Genomic DNA, 20,812 nt, shown 5'->3' with positions numbered 1-20,812 from the left:
AGGACATTACAGGATGAAGTATAAGAGGAGAGAACTACAACTCCCAGCATGTCCAGGATGTTATTATGGGATATCAGAGGACATTACAGGAGGAGGTATAAGAGGAGAGAACTACAACTCCCAGCATGTTCAGGCTGTTATTATGGAATATAACACGACATTACAGGAGGAGGTATAAGAGGAGAGAACTACAACTCCCAGCATGTCCAGGCTGTTATTATAAGATATCAGAGGACATTACAGGAGGAAGTATAAGAGGAGAGGACTACAACTCCCAGCATGTCCAGGCTGTTATGGGATATCCGAGGACATTACAGGAGGAGATATAAGAGGAGAGAACTACAACTCCCAGCATGTCCAGGCTGTTATTATGTGATATCAGAGGACATTACAGGAGGAGGAGGTATAAGAGGAGAGAACTACAACTCCCAGCATGTCCAGGCTGTTTTTATAGGATATCAGAGGACATTACAGGAGGAGGTATAAGAGAAGAGAACTACAACTCTCAGCATGTCTAGGATGTTATTATGGGATATCAGAGGACATTACAGGAGGAGGTATAAGAGGAGAGAACTACAACTCTCAGCATGTCCAGGCTGTTATTATGGTATATCAGAGGACATTACAGGAAGAGGTATAAGAGGAGAGAACTACAACTCCCAGCATGTCCAGGCTGTTATGGTATATCAGAGGACATTACAGGAGGAGGTGTAAAAGAGAACTACAACTCTCAGCATGTCCAGGCTGTTACTATGGGATATCAGAGGACATTACAGGAGGAGGTAAAAGAGGAGAGAACTACAACTCTCAGCATGTCCAGGTTGTTATTATGGGATATCAGAGGACAATAAGAAAGGAGGTATAATAGGAGAGAACTACAACTCTCAGCATGTCCAGGCTGTTACTATGGGATATCAGAGGACATTACAGGAGGAGGTATAAGAGGAGAGAACTACAACTCTCAGCATGTCCAGGATGTTATTATGGGATATCAGAGGACATTACAGAAGGATGTATAAGAGGAGAGAACTACAACTCTCAGCATGTCCAGGCTGTTATTATGTGATATCAGAGGATATTACAGGGAGGAGGTATAAGAGGAGAGAACGACAACTCTCAGCATGTCCAGGCTGTTATTATGTGATATCAGAGGACATTACAGGAGGAGATATGAGAGGAGAGGACTACAACTCCAAGCATGTCCAGGCTGTTATCATGGGATATCAAAGGACATTACAGGAGGAAGTATAAGAGGAGAGAACTACAACCTCCAGCATGTCCAGGCTGTTATTATGGGATATCAGAGGACATTACAGGAGGAGGTATAAGAGGAGAGAACTACAACTCTCAGCATGTCCAGGCTGTTATTATGGGATATCAGTGGACATTACAGGAGGAGGTATAAGAGGAGAGAACTACAACTCCCAGCATGTCCAGGCTGTTATTATAAGATATCAGAGGACATTACAGGAGGAAGTATAAGAGGAGAGGACTACAACTCCCAGCATGTCCAGGCTGTTATGGGATATCCGAGGACATTACAGGAGGAGATATAAGAGGAGAGAACTACAACTCCCAGCATGTCCAGGCTGTTATTATGTGATATCAGAGGACATTACAGGAGGAGGAGGTATAAGAGGAGAGAACTACAACTCCCAGCATGTCCAGGCTGTTTTTATAGGATATCAGAGGACATTACAGGAGGAGGTATAAGAGAAGAGAACTACAACTCTCAGCATGTCTATGATGTTATTATGGGATATCAGAGGACATTACAGGAGGAGGTATAAGAGGAGAGAACTACAACTCTCAGCATGTCCAGGCTGTTATTATGGTATATCAGAGGACATTACAGGAAGAGGTATAAGAGGAGAGAACTACAACTCCCAGCATGTCCAGGCTGTTATGGTATATCAGAGGACATTACAGGAGGAGGTGTAAAAGAGAACTACAACTCTAAGCATGTCCAGGCTGTTACTATGGGATATCAGAGGACATTACAGGAGGAGGTAAAAGAGGAGAGAACTACAACTCTCAGCATGTTCAGGTTGTTATTATGGGATATCAGAGGACATTACAGGATGAAGTATAAGAGGAGAGAACTACAACCCCCAGCATGTCCAGGATGTTATTATGGGATATCAGAGGACATTACAGGAGGAGGTATAAGAGGAGAGAACTACAACTCCCAGCATGTTCAGGCTGTTATTATGGAATATGACAGGACATTACAGGAGGAGGTATAAGAGGAGAGAACTACAACTCCCAGCATGTCCAGGCTATTATGGGATATCAGAGGACATTACAGGAGGAGGTATAAAAGGAGAGAACTACAACTCTCAGCATGTCCAGGCTGTTATTATGGGATATCAGAGGACATTACAGGAGGAGGTATAAGAGGAGGGTACTACAACTCTCAGCATGTCCAGGCTGTTACTATGGGATATCAGAGGACATTACAGGAGGAGGTATAAGAGGAGAGAACTACAACTCTCAGCATGTCCAGGCTGTTATTATGGTATATCAGAGGACATTACAGGAGGAGGTATAAGAGGAGAGAACTACAACTCCCAGCATGTCCAGGCTGTTATTATGGGATGTCAGAGGACATTACAGGAGGAGGTATAAGAGGAGAGAACTACAACTCCCAGCATGTGCAGGCTGTTATTATGGTATATCAGAGGACATTACAGGAGGAGGTATAAGAGGAGAGAACTACAACTCTCAGCATGTCCAGGCTGTTATGGGATATCCGAGGACATTACAGGAGGAGGTATAACAGGAGAGAACTACAACTCTCAGCATGTCCAGGCTATTATTACGGGATATTAGAGGTCATTAATGGAGGTGGTATAAGACAAGAAAACTACAACTCCCAGCATGTCCAGGCTGTTATGGGATGTCAGAGGACATTACAGGAGGAGGTATAAGAGGAGAGAACTACAACTCTCAGCATGTCCAGGCTGTTATTATGGGATATCAGAGGACATTACAGGAGGAGGTATAAGAGGAGAGAACTACAACTCTCAGCATGTCCAGGCTGTTATTATGGGATATCAGAAGACATTACAGGATGAAGTATAAGAGGAGAGAACTACAACTCCCAGCATGTCCAGGCTGTTACTATGGGATATCAGAGGATATTACAGGAGGAGGTATAAGAGAGAACTACAACTCTCAGCATGTTCAGGCTGTTATTTTGGGATATCAGAGGACATTACAGGAGGTGGTATAAGAGGAGAACTACAACTCCCAGCATGTCCAGGGTGTTATTATGGGATATCAGAGGACATTACAGGAGGAGGTATGAGGAGAGGACTACAACTCTCAGCATGTCCGGGCTGTTATGGAATATGACAGGACATTACAGGAGGAGGTATAAGAGGAGAGAACTACAACTCCCAGCATGTTCAGGCTGTTATGGAATATGACAGGACCTTACAGGAGGAGGTATAAGAGGAGAGAACTACAACTCTCAGCATGTCCAGGCTGTTATTATGGAATATGAGAGGACATTACAGGAGGAGGTATGAGGAGAGAACTACAACTCCCAGCATGTCCAGGCTGTTACTATGGGATATCAGAGGACATTACAGGAGGAGGTATAAGATCAGAGAACTACAACTCCCAGCATGTCCAGGCTGTTATTATGGGATGTCAGAGGACATTACAGGGGGAGGTATAAGAGGAGAGAACTACAACTCCCAGCATGTCCAGGCTGTTATTATGTGATATCAGAGGACATTACAGGAGGAGGAATAAGAGGAGAGAACTACAACTCTCAGCATGTCCAGGCTGTTATGGGATATCCGAGGACATTACAGGAGGAGGTATAACAGGAGAGAACTACAAGTCTCAGCATGTCCAGGCTATTATTACGGGATATTAGAGGTCATTACAGGAGGAGGTATAAGACAAGAAAACTACAACTCCCAACATGTCCAGACTGGTATTATGGGATATCAGAGGACATTACAGGAGGAGGTATAAGAGGAGAGAACTACAACTCTCAGCATGTCCAGGCTGTTATTATGGGATATCAGAATACATTACAGGAGGAGGTATAAGAGGAGAGGATTACAACTCCCAGCATGTCCAGGCTGTTATTATGGGATATCAGAGGACATTACAGGAGGAGGTATAAGAGGAGAGAACTACAACTCCCAGCATGTCCAGGCTGTTATGGGATATCAGAGGATATTACAGGGGGGAGTTTAAGAGGAGAGAACTACAACTCCCAGCATGTCCAGGCTGTTATTATGGAATATCAGAGGACATTACAGGAGGAGGTATAAGAGGAGAGTACTACAACTCTCAGCATGTTAAGGCTGTTATTATAGGATATCAGAGGACATTACAGGAGGAGGTATAAGAGGAGAGAACTACAACTCTCAGCATGTCCAGGCTGTTATTATGGGATATCAGAGGACATTACAGGAGGAGGTATAAGAGGAGAGGACTACAACTCCCAGCATGTCCAGGCTGTTATTATGGGATATTAGAGGACATTACAGGGGGAGGTATAAGAGGAAAGGACTACAACTCCCAGCATGTCCATGCTGTTATTATGGGATGTCAGAGGACATTACAGGAGGAGGTATAAGAGGAGAGAACTACAACTCTCAGCATGTCTAGGCTGTTATTATGGGATATCAGAGGACATTACAGGAGGAGGTATAAGAGGAGAGAACTACAACTCCCAGCATGTCCAGGCTGTTATTATGGGATATATGAGGACATTACAGGAGGAGGTATAAGAGAGAACTACAACTCCCAGCATGTCCAGGCTGTTATCATGGGATATTAGAGGACTTTACAGGAGGAGGTATAAGAGGAGAGAACTACAACTCCCAGCACGTCCTGGCTGTTATCATGGGATATCAGAGGACATTACAGGAGGAGGTATAAGAGAAGAGAACTACAACTCTCAGCATGTCTACACTGTTATTATGGGATATTAGAGGACATTACAGGAGGAGGTATAAGAGGAGAGAACTACAACTCCCAGCATGTCCAGGCTGTTATTATGGGATATTAGAGGACATTACAGGGGGAGGTATAAGAGGAAAGGACTACAACTCCCAGCATGTCCAGGCTGTTATTATGGGATATAAGAGGACATTACAGGAGGAGGTATAAGAGGAGAGAGCTACAACTCCTAGCATGTCCAGGCTGTTATTATAGGATGTCAGAGGACATTACAGGAGGAGGTATAAGAGGAGAGAACTACAACTCTCAGCATGTCCGGGCTGTTATTATGAGATATCAGAGGACATTACAGGAGGAGGTATAAGAGGAGAGAACTACAACTCTCAGCATGTCCAGGCTGTTATTATGGGATATCAGAGGACATTACAGGAGGAGGTATAAGAGGAGAGAACTACAACTCCCAGCATGCCCAGGCTGTTATTATGGGATATATGAGGACATTACAGGAGGAGGTATAAGAGGAGAGAACTACAACTCCTAGCATGTCCAGGCTGTTATTATGGGATATCCGAGGACATTACAGGAGGAGGTATAAGAGGAGAGAACTACAACTCCCAGGATGTCCAGGCTGTTATTATGGGATATATGAGGACATTACAGGAGGAGGTATAAGAGGAGAGAACTACAACTCCTAGCATGTCCAGGCTGTTATTATGGGATATCAGAGGACATTACAGGAGGAGGTATAAGAGGAGAGAACTACAACTCCCAGCATGTCCAGGCTGTTATTATGGGATGTCAGAGGACATTACAGGAGGAGGTATAAGAGGAGAGAACTACAACTCCTAGCATGTCCAGGCTGTTATGGGATGTCAGAGTAGAGGATTACAAGTCTTCCATCACTTTTTTCCTTGTCTCCGCCCACTGCTGAGCTCCGCCCCCGTCACGTGACTGATCACTTGCTGATGACGTCAGCACAGGTCCTGCAGTGAGTAGGTCGGGCAGCGGCAGGTCCCGGTCGGTATGTATGTGGTCGGGGTATGCAGCTCTCCTGCTGTACACTGCTGTATGTTGTACATAGGGTGGGGGTGCCGCTCTAATGTCATTATCTCCCCGCTCACATATAACGCGTTTCCATTGTGTGTAACATGCCGCGCTCCCCTTTGTCTGGTGTGTACAGGACCTCTTTTCATACAGTCCCGGTATTATTGTAAATGTCGCATCATGTGGATAATGACCGGTAATCTCTTCTCCAGCTCTGAAATAAGCGGAAAAATGTTGTCTACATGTGAAAGCGATCCGAATAAGTCCCCAATGTTTACATGTCAGACACCTTATATATTATATCATCTATAGTAGTGACATCAGACACCTCATATTTTATATCATCTATAGTAGTGACATCACAGACACCTCATATATTATATCATCTATAATAGTGACATCAGACACCTCATATATTATATCATCTATAGTAGTGACATCACAGACACCTCATATATTATATCATCTATAGTAGTGACATCACAGACACCTCATATATTATATCATCTATAGTAGTGACATCACAGACACCTCATATATTATATCATCTATAGTAGTGACATCACAGACACCTCATATATTATATCATCTATAGTAGTGACATCACAGACACCTCATATTATATCATCTATAGTAGTGACATCACAGACACCTCATATATTATATCATCTATAGTAGTGACATCACAGACACCATATATTATATCATTATAGTAGTGACATCAGACACCTCATATATTATATCATCTATAGTAGTGACATCACAGACACCTCATATATTATATCATCTATAGTAGTGACATCAGACACCTCATATTTTATATCATCTATAGTAGTGACATCACAGACACCTCATATATTATATCATCTATAGTAGTGACATCACAGACACCATATATTATATCATTATAGTAGTGACATCAGACACCTCATATATTATATCATCTATAGTAGTGACATCACAGACACCTCATATATTATATCAGCACAGTGACCCCAGATGTAGTGACTGTACAGTGCCCCCAGATGTAGTGACTGTACAGTGCCCCCAGATGTAGTGACTGTACAGTGCCCCCAGATGTAGTGACTGTACAGTGCCCCCAGATGTAGTGACCGTACAGTGCCCCCAGATGTAGTGACCGTACAGTGCCCCCAGATGTAGTGACTGTACAGTGCCCCCAGATGTAGTGACTGTACAGTGCCCCCAGATGTGGTGACTGTACAGTGCCCCCAGATGTGGTGACTGTACAGTGCCCCCAGATGTGGTGACTGTACAGTGCCCCCAGATGTGGTGACTGTACAGTGCCCCCAGATGTAGTGACTGTACAGTGCCCCCAGATGTAGTGACTGTACAGTGCCCCCAGATGTAGTGACTGTACAGTGCCCCCAGATGTGGTGACTGTACAGTGCCCCCAGATGTAGTGACTGTACAGTGCCCCCAGATGTAGTGACCGTACAGTGCCCCCAGATGTAGTGACTGTACAGTGCCCCCAGATGTGGTGACTGTACAGTGCCCCCAGATGTAGTGACTGTACAGTGCCCCCAGATGTAGTGACTGTACAGTGCCCCCAGATGTGGTGACTGTACAGTGCCCCGAGATGTGGTGACTGTACAGTGACCCCAGATGTAGTGACTGTGCAGTGACCCCAGATGTAGTGACTGTACAGTGACCCCAGATGTAGTGACTGTACAGTGCCCCCAGATGTAGTGACTGTACAGTGCCCCCAGATGTAGTGACTGTACAGTGCCCCCAGATGTAGTGACTGTACCGTGCCCCCAGATGTAGTGACTGTACCGTGCCCCCAGATGTAGTGACTGTACAGTGCCCCCAGATGTAGTGACCGTACAGTGCCCCCAGATGTAGTGACCGTACAGTGCTCCCAGATGTAGTGACCGTACAGTGCCCCCAGATGTAGTGACCGCACAGTGCCCCCAGATGTAGTGACTGTACAGTGCCCCCAGATGTAGTGACTGTACAGTGCCCCCAGATGTAGTGACTGTACAGTGCCCCCAGATGTAGTGACTGTACAGTGCCCCCAGATGTAGTGACTGTACAGTGCCCCCAGATGTAGTGACCGTACCGTGCCCCCAGATGTAGTGACCGTACAGTGCCCCCAGATGTAGTGACCGTACAGTGCCCCCAGATGTAGTGACCGTACAGTGCCCCCAGATGTAGTGACCGTACAGTGCCCCCAGATGTAGTGACCGTACAGTGCCCCCAGATGTGGTGACTGTACAGTGACCCCAGATGTAGTGACCGTACAGTGCCCCCAGATGTAGTGACCGTACAGTGCCCCCAGATGTAGTGACCGTACAGTGCCCCCAGATGTAGTGACCGTACAGTGCCCCCAGATGTAGTGACCGTACAGTGCCCCCAGATGTAGTGACCGTACAGTGCCCCCAGATGTAGTGACCGTACAGTGCCCCCAGATGTAGTGACCGTACAGTGCCCCCAGATGTAGTGACCGTACAGTGCCCCCAGATGTAGTGACCGTACAGTGCCCCCAGATGTAGTGACCGTACAGTGCCCCCAGATGTAGTGACCGTACAGTGCCCCCAGATGTAGTGACCGTACAGTGCCCCCAGATGTAGTGACCGTACAGTGCCCCCAGATGTAGTGACCGTACAGTGCCCCCAGATGTAGTGACCGTACAGTGCCCCCAGATGTAGTGACCGTACAGTGCCCCCAGATGTAGTGACCGTACAGTGCCCCCAGATGTAGTGACCGTACAGTGCCCCCAGATGTAGTGACCGTACAGTGCCCCCAGATGTAGTGACCGTACAGTGCCCCCAGATGTAGTGACCGTACAGTGCCCCCAGATGTAGTGACCGTACAGTGCCCCCAGATGTAGTGACCGTACAGTGCCCCAGATGTAGTGACCGTACAGTGCCCCCAGATGTAGTGACCGTACAGTGCCCCCAGATGTAGTGACCGTACAGTGCCCCCAGATGTAGTGACCGTACAGTGCCCCCAGATGTAGTGACCGTACAGTGCCCCCAGATGTAGTGACCGTACAGTGCCCCCAGATGTAGTGACCGTACAGTGCCCCCAGATGTAGTGACTGTACAGTGCCCCCAGATGTAGTGACTGTACAGTGCCCCCAGATGTAGTGACTGTACAGTGCCCCCAGATGTAGTGACTGTACAGTGCCCCCAGATGTAGTGACTGTACAGTGCCCCCAGATGTAGTGACTGTACAGTGCCCCCAGATGTAGTGACTGTACAGTGCCCCCAGATGTAGTGACTGTACAGTGCCCCCAGATGTAGTGACTGTACAGTGCCCCAGATGTAGTGACTGTACAGTGACCCCAGATGTAGTGACTGTACAGTGACCCCAGATGTAGTGACTGTACAGTGACCCCAGATGTAGTGACTGTACAGTGACACCAGATGTAGTGACTGTACAGTGACCCCAGATGTAGTGACTGTACAGTGACCCCAGATGTAGTGACTGTACAGTGACCCCAGATGTAGTGACTGTACAGTGACCCCAGATGTAGTGACTGTACAGTGCCCCCAGATGTAGTGACTGTACAGTGCCCCCAGATGTAGTGACTGTACAGTGCCCCCAGATGTAGTGACTGTACAGTGCCCCCAGATGTAGTGACTGTACAGTGCCCCCAGATGTATTGACTGTACAGTGCCCCCAGATGTAGTGACTGTACAGTGCCCCCAGATGTAGTGACTGTACAGTGCCCCCAGATGTAGTGACTGTACAGTGCCCCCAGATGTAGTGACTGTACAGTGACCCCAGATGTAGTGACTGTACAGTGACCCCAGATGTAGTGACTGTACAGTGACCCCAGATGTAGTGACTGTACAGTGACCCCAGATGTAGTGACTGTACAGTGACCCCAGATGTAGTGACTGTACAGTGACCCCAGATGTAGTGACTGTACAGTGACCCCAGATGTAGTGACTGTACAGTGACCCCAGATGTAGTGACTGTACAGTGACCTCAGATGTAGTGACTGTACAGTGCCCCCAGATGTAGTGACTGTACAGTGCCCCCAGATGTAGTGACTGTACAGTGCCCCCAGATGTAGTGACCGTACAGTGCTCCCAGATGTAGTGACCGTACAGTGCTCCCAGATGTAGTGACCGTACAGTGCCCCCAGATGTAGTGACCGTACAGTGCCCCCAGATGTAGTGACCGTACAGTGCCCCCAGATGTAGTGACCGTACAGTGCCCCCAGATGTAGTGACCGTACAGTGCCCCCAGATGTAGTGACCGTACAGTGCCCCCAGATGTAGTGACCGTACAGTGCCCCCAGATGTAGTGACCGTACAGTGCCCCCAGATGTAGTGACCGTACAGTGCCCCCAGATGTAGTGACCGTACAGTGCCCCCAGATGTAGTGACCGTACAGTGCCCCCAGATGTAGTGACCGTACAGTGCCCCCAGATGTAGTGACCGTACAGTGCCCCCAGATGTAGTGACCGTACAGTGCCCCCAGATGTAGTGACCGTACAGTGCCCCCAGATGTAGTGACCGTACAGTGCCCCCAGATGTAGTGACCGTACAGTGCCCCCAGATGTAGTGACCGTACAGTGCCAACAGATGTAGTGACCGTACAGTGCCCCCAGATGTAGTGACCGTACAGTGCCCCCAGATGTAGTGACCGTACAGTGCCCCCAGATGTAGTGACCGTACAGTGCCCCCAGATGTAGTGACCGTACAGTGCCCCCAGATGTAGTGACAGTACAGTGCCCCCAGATGTAGTGACCGTACAGTGCTCCCAGATGTAGTGACCGTACAGTGCTCACAGATGTAGTGACCGTACAGTGCCCCAGATGTAGTGACCGTACAGTGCCCCCAGATGTAGTGACCGTACAGTGCCCCCAGATGTAGTGACCGTACAGTGCCCCCAGATGTAGTGACCGTACAGTGCCCCCAGATGTAGTGACCGTACAGTGCCCCCAGATGTAGTGACCGTACAGTGCCCCCAGATGTAGTGACCGTACAGTGCCCCCAGATGTAGTGACTGTACAGTGCCCCCAGATGTAGTGACTGTACAGTGCCCCCAGATGTAGTGACTGTACAGTGCCCCCAGATGTAGTGACTGTACAGTGCCCCCAGATGTAGTGACTGTACAGTGCCCCCAGATGTAGTGACTGTACAGTGCCCCCAGATGTAGTGACTGTACAGTGCCCCCAGATGTAGTGACTGTACAGTGCCCCAGATGTAGTGACTGTACAGTGACCCCAGATGTAGTGACTGTACAGTGACCCCAGATGTAGTGACTGTACAGTGACCCCAGATGTAGTGACTGTACAGTGACCCCAGATGTAGTGACTGTACAGTGACCCCAGATGTAGTGACTGTACAGTGACCCCAGATGTAGTGACTGTAGTGACCCCAGATGTAGTGACTGTACAGTGACCCCAGATGTAGTGACTGTACAGTGCCCCCAGATGTAGTGACTGTACAGTGCCCCCAGATGTAGTGACTGTACAGTGCCCCCAGATGTAGTGACTGTACAGTGCCCCCAGATGTAGTGACTGTACAGTGCCCCCAGATGTATTGACTGTACAGTGCCCCCAGATGTAGTGACTGTACAGTGCCCCCAGATGTAGTGACTGTACAGTGCCCCCAGATGTAGTGACTGTACAGTGACCCCAGATGTAGTGACTGTACAGTGACCCCAGATGTAGTGACTGTACAGTGACCCCAGATGTAGTGACTGTACAGTGACCCCAGATGTAGTGACTGTACAGTGACCCCAGATGTAGTGACTGTACAGTGACCCCAGATGTAGTGACTGTACAGTGACCCCAGATGTAGTGACTGTACAGTGACCCCAGATGTAGTGACTGTACAGTGACCTCAGATGTAGTGACTGTACAGTGCCCCCAGATGTAGTGACTGTACAGTGCCCCCAGATGTAGTGACTGTACAGTGCCCCCAGATGTAGTGACCGTACAGTGCTCCCAGATGTAGTGACCGTACAGTGCTCCCAGATGTAGTGACCGTACAGTGCCCCCAGATGTAGTGACCGTACAGTGCCCCCAGATGTAGTGACCGTACAGTGCCCCCAGATGTAGTGACCGTACAGTGCCCCCAGATGTAGTGACCGTACAGTGCCCCCAGATGTAGTGACCGTACAGTGCCCCCAGATGTAGTGACCGTACAGTGCCCCCAGATGTAGTGACCGTACAGTGCCCCCAGATGTAGTGACCGTACAGTGCCCCCAGATGTAGTGACCGTACAGTGCCCCCAGATGTAGTGACCGTACAGTGCCCCCAGATGTAGTGACCGTACAGTGCCCCCAGATGTAGTGACCGTACAGTGCCCCCAGATGTAGTGACCGTACAGTGCCCCCAGATGTAGTGACCGTACAGTGCCCCCAGATGTAGTGACCGTACAGTGCCCCCAGATGTAGTGACCGTACAGTGCCCCCAGATGTAGTGACCGTACAGTGCCAACAGATGTAGTGACCGTACAGTGCCCCCAGATGTAGTGACCGTACAGTGCCCCCAGATGTAGTGACCGTACAGTGCCCCCAGATGTAGTGACCGTACAGTGCCCCCAGATGTAGTGACCGTACAGTGCCCCCAGATGTAGTGACAGTACAGTGCCCCCAGATGTAGTGACCGTACAGTGCTCCCAGATGTAGTGACCGTACAGTGCTCACAGATGTAGTGACCGTACAGTGCCCCCAGATGTAGTGACTGTACAGTGCCCCCAGATGTAGTGACTGTACAGTGCCCCCAGATGTAGTGACTGTACAGTGCCCCCAGATGTAGTGACTGTACAGTGCCCCCAGATGTAGTGACTGTACAGTGCCCCCAGATGTAGTGACTGTACAGTGCCCCCAGATGTAGTGACTGTACAGTGACCCCAGATGTAGTGACTGTACAGTGACCCCAGATGTAGTGACTGTACAGTGACCCCAGATGTAGTGACTGTACAGTGACCCCAGATGTAGTGACTGTACAGTGACCCCAGATGTAGTGACTGTACAGTGACCCCAGATGTAGTGACTGTACAGTGACCCCAGATGTAGTGACTGTACAGTGACCCCAGATGTAGTGACTGTACAGTGACCCCAGATGTAGTGACTGTACAGTGACCCCAGATGTAGTGACTGTACAGTGACCCCAGATGTAGTGACTGTACAGTGACCCCAGATGTAGTGACTGTACAGTGCCCCCAGATGTAGTGACTGTACAGTGCCCCCAGATGTAGTGACTGTACAGTGCCCCCAGATGTAGTGACTGTACAGTGCCCCCAGATGTAGTGACCGTACAGTGCCCCCAGATGTAGTGACCGTACAGTGCCCCCAGATGTAGTGACCGTACAGTGCCCCCAGATGTAGTGACTGTACAGTGCCCCCAGATGTAGTGACTGTACAGTGACCCCAGATGTAGTGACTGTACAGTGCCCCCAGATGTAGTGACTGTACAGTGCCCCCAGATGTAGTGACTGTACAGTGCCCCCAGATGTAGTGACTGTACAGTGACCCCAGATGTAGTGACTGTACAGTGCCCCCAGATGTAGTGACTGTACAGTGACCCCAGATGTAGTGACTGTACAGTGACCCCAGATGTAGTGACTGTACAGTGACCCCAGATGTAGTGACTGTACAGTGACCCCAGATGTAGTGACTGTACAGTGACCCCAGATGTAGTGACTGTACAGTGCCCCCAGATGTAGTGACTGTACAGTGCCCCCAGATGTAGTGACTGTACAGTGCTCCCAGATGTAGTGACCGTACAGTGACCCCAGATGTAGTGACCGTACAGTGCCCCCAGATGTAGTGACCGTACAGTGCCCCCAGATGTAGTGACCGTACAGTGCCCCCAGATGTAGTGACCGTACAGTGCCCCCAGATGTAGTGACCGTACAGTGCTCCCAGATGTAGTGACCGTACAGTGCCCCCAGATGTAGTGACCGTACAGTGCCCCCAGATGTAGTGACCGTACAGTGCCCCCAGATGTAGTGACCGTACAGTGCCCCCAGATGTAGTGACAGTACAGTGCCCCCAGATGTAGTGACCGTACAGTGCCCCCAGATGTAGTGACAGTACAGTGCCCCCAGATGTAATGACAGTACAGTGCCCCCAGATGTAGTGACCGTACAGTGCCCCCAGATGTAGTGACCGTACAGTGCTCCCAGATGTAGTGACCGTACAGTGCCCCCAGATGTAGTGACCGTACAGTGACCCCAGATGTAGTGACCGTACAGTGCCCCCAGATGTAGTGACAGTACAGTGCCCCCAGATGTAGTGACCGTACAGTGCCCCCAGATGTAATGACAGTACAGTGCCCCCAGATGTAGTGACCGTACAGTGCCCCCAGATGTAGTGACCGTACAGTGCTCCCAGATGTAGTGACCGTACAGTGCCCCCAGATGTAGTGACCGTACAGTGACCCCAGATGTAGTGACCGTACAGTGCCCCCAGATGTAGTGACTGTACAGTGCCCCCAGATGTAGTGACTGTACAGTGCCCCCAGATGTAGTGACTGTACAGTGCCCCCAGATGTAGTGACTGTACAGTGCCCCCAGATGTAGTGACCGCACAGTGCCCCCAGATGTGGTGACAGCACAGTGACTCCAGATATACTGCACAGGGCCCCCTGATTCAGCGACATAGACCTAATACCTGGGAGCGTTAATAACATAAAAATCCTCTGGGTTTCGGAACAATTCGCCAGCTTAGCATTCCTGAGTTTAAATTAGTAACAGTGTCTTCCCAGCATCCTTTGCTCCGCCTTCTCACTCCCAACCAATCGTGAGGAGACTTGTCACATGACCTTGCATCCCTCTAATGAACAATGCTGGATTGGGATGGAGTCATTATGGGGGATCTGTAGAAACGAGGGAAGGAAATAATGTGACATGACAGGGGGAATATATAATCCCATACTCACCGTCTACCGCAAAACCGGATGCACGACGTGATCCCGAGAACTAGGAGCGGATGTGAGAAGTCGTGTTCTACTCTGGCGTCTAACCCAACAACCGATGAGAGCAGCTCCTTATATGTGTATATCGTACATGTCCGAGGGGTTCACTACATTTGGAATCGCCACAAGCGTAACGACCGTAGAATAAAGTTATATCTGGTTTTTTTTTTTTTAAAAACTAGAAAATTAGCAATAGCGGAATTGCCGCTTGTTTTACATTTTTTTCCCTCTCAAAATAGTAGAAAGTGTAATTAATAAATGATGTGTACCCCAAAATTGTACCATTAAAATCTTCAAGCCATCTCTCAAATAATAAACCCTCGGTGACAGAAAAATAAAAAAGTTATGGATCTTGGAATTCAGTGACCCAAAAATTACTTTTTTTTTCTAGAAAACTTATTTTTAACGGGTACGAAAACATAAAAACGATATACTTATTGGGTAACGCCGGATTTGTACCATCCCACACAATAACATTAACTCGTTATTTTTGTCGCTCAGTAAACCGCGTGAAAAAAAACCGCAAAAAACAATAGTAGTATTGCTGGTTTTAAGTGACTGGGAGCAGAGCTGCAGTAACACAGCGCAGCCACTATACAGTGACTGGAGCCATCTGCTACCGACACCGATTGAGGCAGCCGGAACAGCTGATCGGTGCGGGGACCGGGTGTCGGACCGCCACTGGTTATATACTCATGACCTATACACAGGATAGGTCATCAGTATATAAAAAAAAAGCCCTATGTCCATACAACCCCTTAAGACACAATTGAAAGGCTAATCATACCATTGATTGTGGGAGGGGCTTCAGAAGTCAAATTGGCCCGCAAATAACAAATTGGTCAATAAAACTTAAGCCCCTTTTACTCAGGCCGATGTTCGGGAGAATAGAACGCTTGTTCCCGATCATCGGCCCGTGTAAAAGGGTCCAGCGATCAGCCGACAAACCTGCAAACGCCCATGGGCCGGTAGATCACAAGTTTTATACGGCATCAATGTCCGCAGCACATTCCCCCCCCCCGTGTAAACAGGGAATGTGCTGCCGACAATAATGCAAACAAACTGTCTCGTCCATCCTCGTACAGTACAATGATTGCTCCATGTAAATAGAGTTAAACGAGCGCTGATCGACGTGCTAGATCGGCACTTGTTTTTCGGCAGTGATCTGCTGGTGTAAAGGATTGAGATTTTAGGAAGCTTCTTACTACATAGACACAAAAAAAGTTGCTGAACCTCTTACTTTTCTTGGCTTATCTTCACCCGGAGAGACCTTAGTGATCTTCTGTATAAATATCTTCTAGAGAGGACATTTAGAAAATTTTCATCAGGTCATGTTTGGCCAAATGATATGGAGTTGTAATGGGTTCTCCGCTTTGGACAATCCTTACTTGTTAGACGGGTCCCTTGACAATAAACAGATCACAAGACAATCAGCTGTTATCTTAAGGAAAAACTGGCAGTAAGTGTTCGGTTTCCCTGCAGCACCACTACAGGAGAAATGAAGTATTACACTGTGTCCATTCATAGCAATGTGTTTTCTGTGTAATACAGGACCAGGTCCTCCAGAGAGAGTGACGCTCTATGTAACCGCTCTCCACTCTGACCAAGAGATGGGGAACCTAAACATACCCCCAATATTAACTCAGAATTCCCTAATATTTTGTATGACAACGGGTTTTCTAAACCGGACAGTTCCTTTAAGCTGTAACCCTTGTTTCCTAAGTAGGTCTAATATTTTTTGGGGGGGAAAAAACTTTTGGTTTCTGTTATTTCTGATACCTTTATTCATGTAGGAGAATTTTTGGACTGTAGTGTTCTGGGTTCAGTAACATTTCTTGATTTCCCAGCTGTCTTGAATATGTTTTTAGCTGCTGGAGGAACTTTTTGAAACTGTAAAATTTTTGGAAATTCTGCAAATTAGTTTTTACATTTTTTTTTCATCTCCCTGCAGTACAGGATCCACCTGGTTAAAGCTTCTCCATACTCTCCTCCTGAGAACAATGGTACTTCTATTCACTAACCAACAAAGGATGGAAAAGGACAAGAACGAGGTGACCAAGAGGATATTAAACCTGACCCTGGAGATCATCTACCGGCTGACTGGAGAGGTGAGGATTCTGGGAAATATGTCACATGACATCACTCCTCTCTATTAATAACACATGGACATGACTGGAGAGGTGAGGATTCTGGGAAATATGTCACATGACATCACTCCTCTCTATTAATAACACATGGACATGACTGGAGAGGTGAGGATTCTGGGAATGACGTCACATGACATCACTGTTCTCTATTAATCACACAGGGACATGACTGGAGAGGGGAGGATTCTGGGAAATATGTCACATGACATCACTCTTCTCTATTAATAACACAGGACATGACCGGAGAGGTGAGGATTCTGGGAAATATGTCACATGACATCACTCTTCTCTATTAATAACACAGGGATATGACTGGAGATTTGAGGATTCTGGGAATGATGTCACATGACATCACTGTTCTCTATTAATCACACAGGGACATGACTGGAGAGGGGAGGATTCTGGGAAATATGTCACATGACATCACTCTTCTCTATTAATAACACAGGGACATGACTGGGGAGGTGAGGATTCTGGGAATGACGTCACATGACATCACTCTTCTCTATTAATAACACAGGACATTACTGGAGAGGTGAGGATTCTGGGAAATATGTCACATGACATCACTCTTCTCTATTAATAACACAGAGACTTGACTGAAAAGGTAGGATTCTGGGAAATATGTCACACGACATCACTCTTCTCTATTAATAACACAGGACGTGACTGGAGAGGGGAGGATTCTGGGAATGATGTCACATGACATCACTCTTCTCTATTAATAACACAGGACATTACTGGAGAGGTGAGGATTCTGGGAATGATGTCACATGACATCACACTTCTCTATTAATAACACAGGGACATGACCGGAGAGGAGAGGATTCTGGGAATGATGTCACATGACATCACTCTTCTCTATTAATAACACAGGACATTACTGGAGAGATGAGGATTCTGGGAAATATGTCACATGACATCACTCTTTATTATTAACACAGGACATGACTAGAGAGATGAGGATTCTGGGAATGATGTCACATGACACTCTTCTCTATTAATAACACAGGGACATGACCGGAGAGGGGAGGATTCTGGGAATGATGTCACATGACATCACTCTTCTCTATTAATAACACAGGGACATGACTGGAGAGGTGAGGATTCTGGGAAATATGTCACATGACATCACTCTTCTCTATTAATAACACAGAGACTTGACTGAAAAGGTAGGATTCTGGGAAATATGTCACACGACATCACTCTTCTCTTAATAAGACAGGGACATGACCGGAGAGGGGAGGATTCTGGGGAATATGTCACATGACATCACTCTTCTCTTAATAAGACAGGGACATGACCGGAGAGGATTCTGGGAATGATGTCACATGACATCACTCTTCTCTATTAATAACACAGGGACATGACTGGAGAGGAGGATTCTGGGAATGATGTCACATGACATCACTCTTCTCTATTAATAACACAGGGACATGACTGGAGAGGTGAGGATTCTGGGAATGATGTCACATGACATCACTCTTCTCTATTAATAACACATGGACATGACCGGAGAGGGGAGGATTCTGGGAAATATGTCACATGACATCACTCTTCTCTATTAATAACACAGGGATATGACTGGAGATTTGAGGATTCTGGGAATGATGTCACATGACATCACTGTTCTCTATTAATCACACAGGGACATGACTGGAGAGGGGAGGATTCTGGGAAATATGTCACATGACATCACTCTTCTCTATTAATAACACAGGGACATGACTGGGGAGGTGAGGATTCTGGGAATGACGTCACATGACATCACTCTTCTCTATTAATCACACAGGGACATGACTGGAGAGGTGAGGATTCTGGGAATGACGTCACATGACATCACTGTTCTCTATTAATCACACAGGGACATGACTGGAGAGGTGAGGATTCTGGGAATGACGTCACATGACATCATACTTCTCTATTAATAACACAGGGACATGACTGGAGAGGTGAGGATTCTGGGAAATATGTCACATGACATCACTCTTCTCTATTAATAACACAGGACATTACAGGAGAGATGAGGATTCTGGGAAATATGTCACATGACATCACTCTTTATTATTAACACAGGACATGACTAGAGAGATGAGGATTCTGGGAATGATGTCACATGACATCACTCTTCTCTATTAATAACACAGGGACATGACCGGAGAGGGGAGGATTCTGGGAATGATGTCACATGACATCACTCTTCTCTATTAATAACACAGGGACATGACTGGAGAGGTGAGGATTCTGGGAAATATGTCACATGACATCACTCTTCTCTATTAATAACACAGAGACTTGACTGAAAAGGTAGGATTCTGGGAAATATGTCACACGACATCACTCTTCTCTTAATAAGACAGGGACATGACCGGAGAGGGGAGGATTCTGGGGAATATGTCACATGACATCACTCTTCTCTTAATAAGACAGGGACATGACCGGAGAGGATTCTGGGAATTATGTCACATGACATCACTCTTCTCTATTAATAACACAGGGACATGACTGGAGAGGAGGATTCTGGGAATGATGTCACATGACATCACTCTTCTCTATTAATAACACAGGGACATGACTGGAGAGGTGAGGATTCTGGGAATGATGTCACATGACATCACTCTTCTCTATTAATAACACATGGACATGACCGGAGAGGGGAGGATTCTGGGAAATATGTCACATGACATCACTCTTCTCTATTAATAACACAGGGATATGACTGGAGATTTGAGGATTCTGGGAATGATGTCACATCACATGACATCACTGTTCTCTATTAATCACACAGGGACATGACTGGAGAGGGGAGGATTCTGGGAAATATGTCACATGACATCACTCTTCTCTATTAATAACACAGGGACATGACTGGGGAGGTGAGGATTCTGGGAATGACGTCACATGACATCACTCTTCTCTATTAATCACACAGGGACATGACTGGAGAGGTGAGGATTCTGGGAATGACGTCACATGACATCACTGTTCTCTATTAATCACACAGGGACATGACTGGAGAGGTGATGATTCTGGGAATGACGTCACATGACATCATACTTCTCTATTAATAACACAGGGACATGACTGGAGAGGTGAGGATTCTGGGAAATATGTCACATGACATCACTCTTCTCTATTAATAACACAGAGACTTGACTGAAAAGGTAGGATTCTGGGAAATATGTCACACGACATCACTCTTCTCTATTAATAACACAGGACATGACTGGAGAGGTGAGGATTCTGGGAAATATGTCACATGACATCACTATACTCTATTAATAACACAGGACATGACTGGAGAGGTGAGGATTCTGGGAAATATGTCACATGACATCACTCTTCTCTATTAATAACACAGGACGTGACTGGAGAGGGGAGGATTCTGGGAATGATGTCACATGACATCACTCTTCTCTATTAATAACACAGGACATTACTGGAGAGGTGAGGATTCTGGGAATGATGTCACATGACATCACACTTCTCTATTAATAACACAGGGACATGACCGGAGAGGAGAGGATTCTGGGAATGATGTCACATGACATCACTCTTCTCTATTAACCCCTTCCCGACATTTGACGTACATGTACGTCATGGAAAGTACTGACTTCCCGCATCTTGCCGTACATGTACGTCAAACGTTTGGCACCGGCTCAGAAGCTGAGCCGGTCCCATCATCACCGGATCTCAGCTGTATCTTACAGCTGACATCCGACTGTAACGGCGGGGACCGAAATTAGCTTCGATCCCCGCCATTAACCCCTTAAGTGCAGCGCTC

The 20,812-nt window shown here is 47.2% G+C and overlaps 1 protein-coding gene across 1 annotated transcript in view; it reads left to right on the top strand.

The window, feature by feature from the left end:
• The first annotated feature begins 5,876 nt into the window (after nucleotides 1–5,876).
• Nucleotides 5,877–20,812, top strand: part of LOC142663101 (uncharacterized) — a 110,751-nt gene continuing 95,815 nt past the window's right edge. The window contains 2 exon segments of the mRNA XM_075841402.1: nucleotides 5,877–5,950; nucleotides 16,833–16,989. Of these exon segments, the coding sequence (XP_075697517.1) occupies nucleotides 16,882–16,989 (108 nt within the window). The 5' untranslated portion in view covers nucleotides 5,877–5,950; nucleotides 16,833–16,881.

The sequence above is a fragment of the Rhinoderma darwinii genome, chromosome 11 (genome assembly GCF_050947455.1).
Source record: "Rhinoderma darwinii isolate aRhiDar2 chromosome 11, aRhiDar2.hap1, whole genome shotgun sequence".
Classification (NCBI taxonomy): domain Eukaryota; kingdom Metazoa; phylum Chordata; class Amphibia; order Anura; family Rhinodermatidae; genus Rhinoderma; species Rhinoderma darwinii.
Note: the sequence above shows the minus strand (reverse complement) of the source record. Positions and strands in the feature narration are given on the sequence as shown.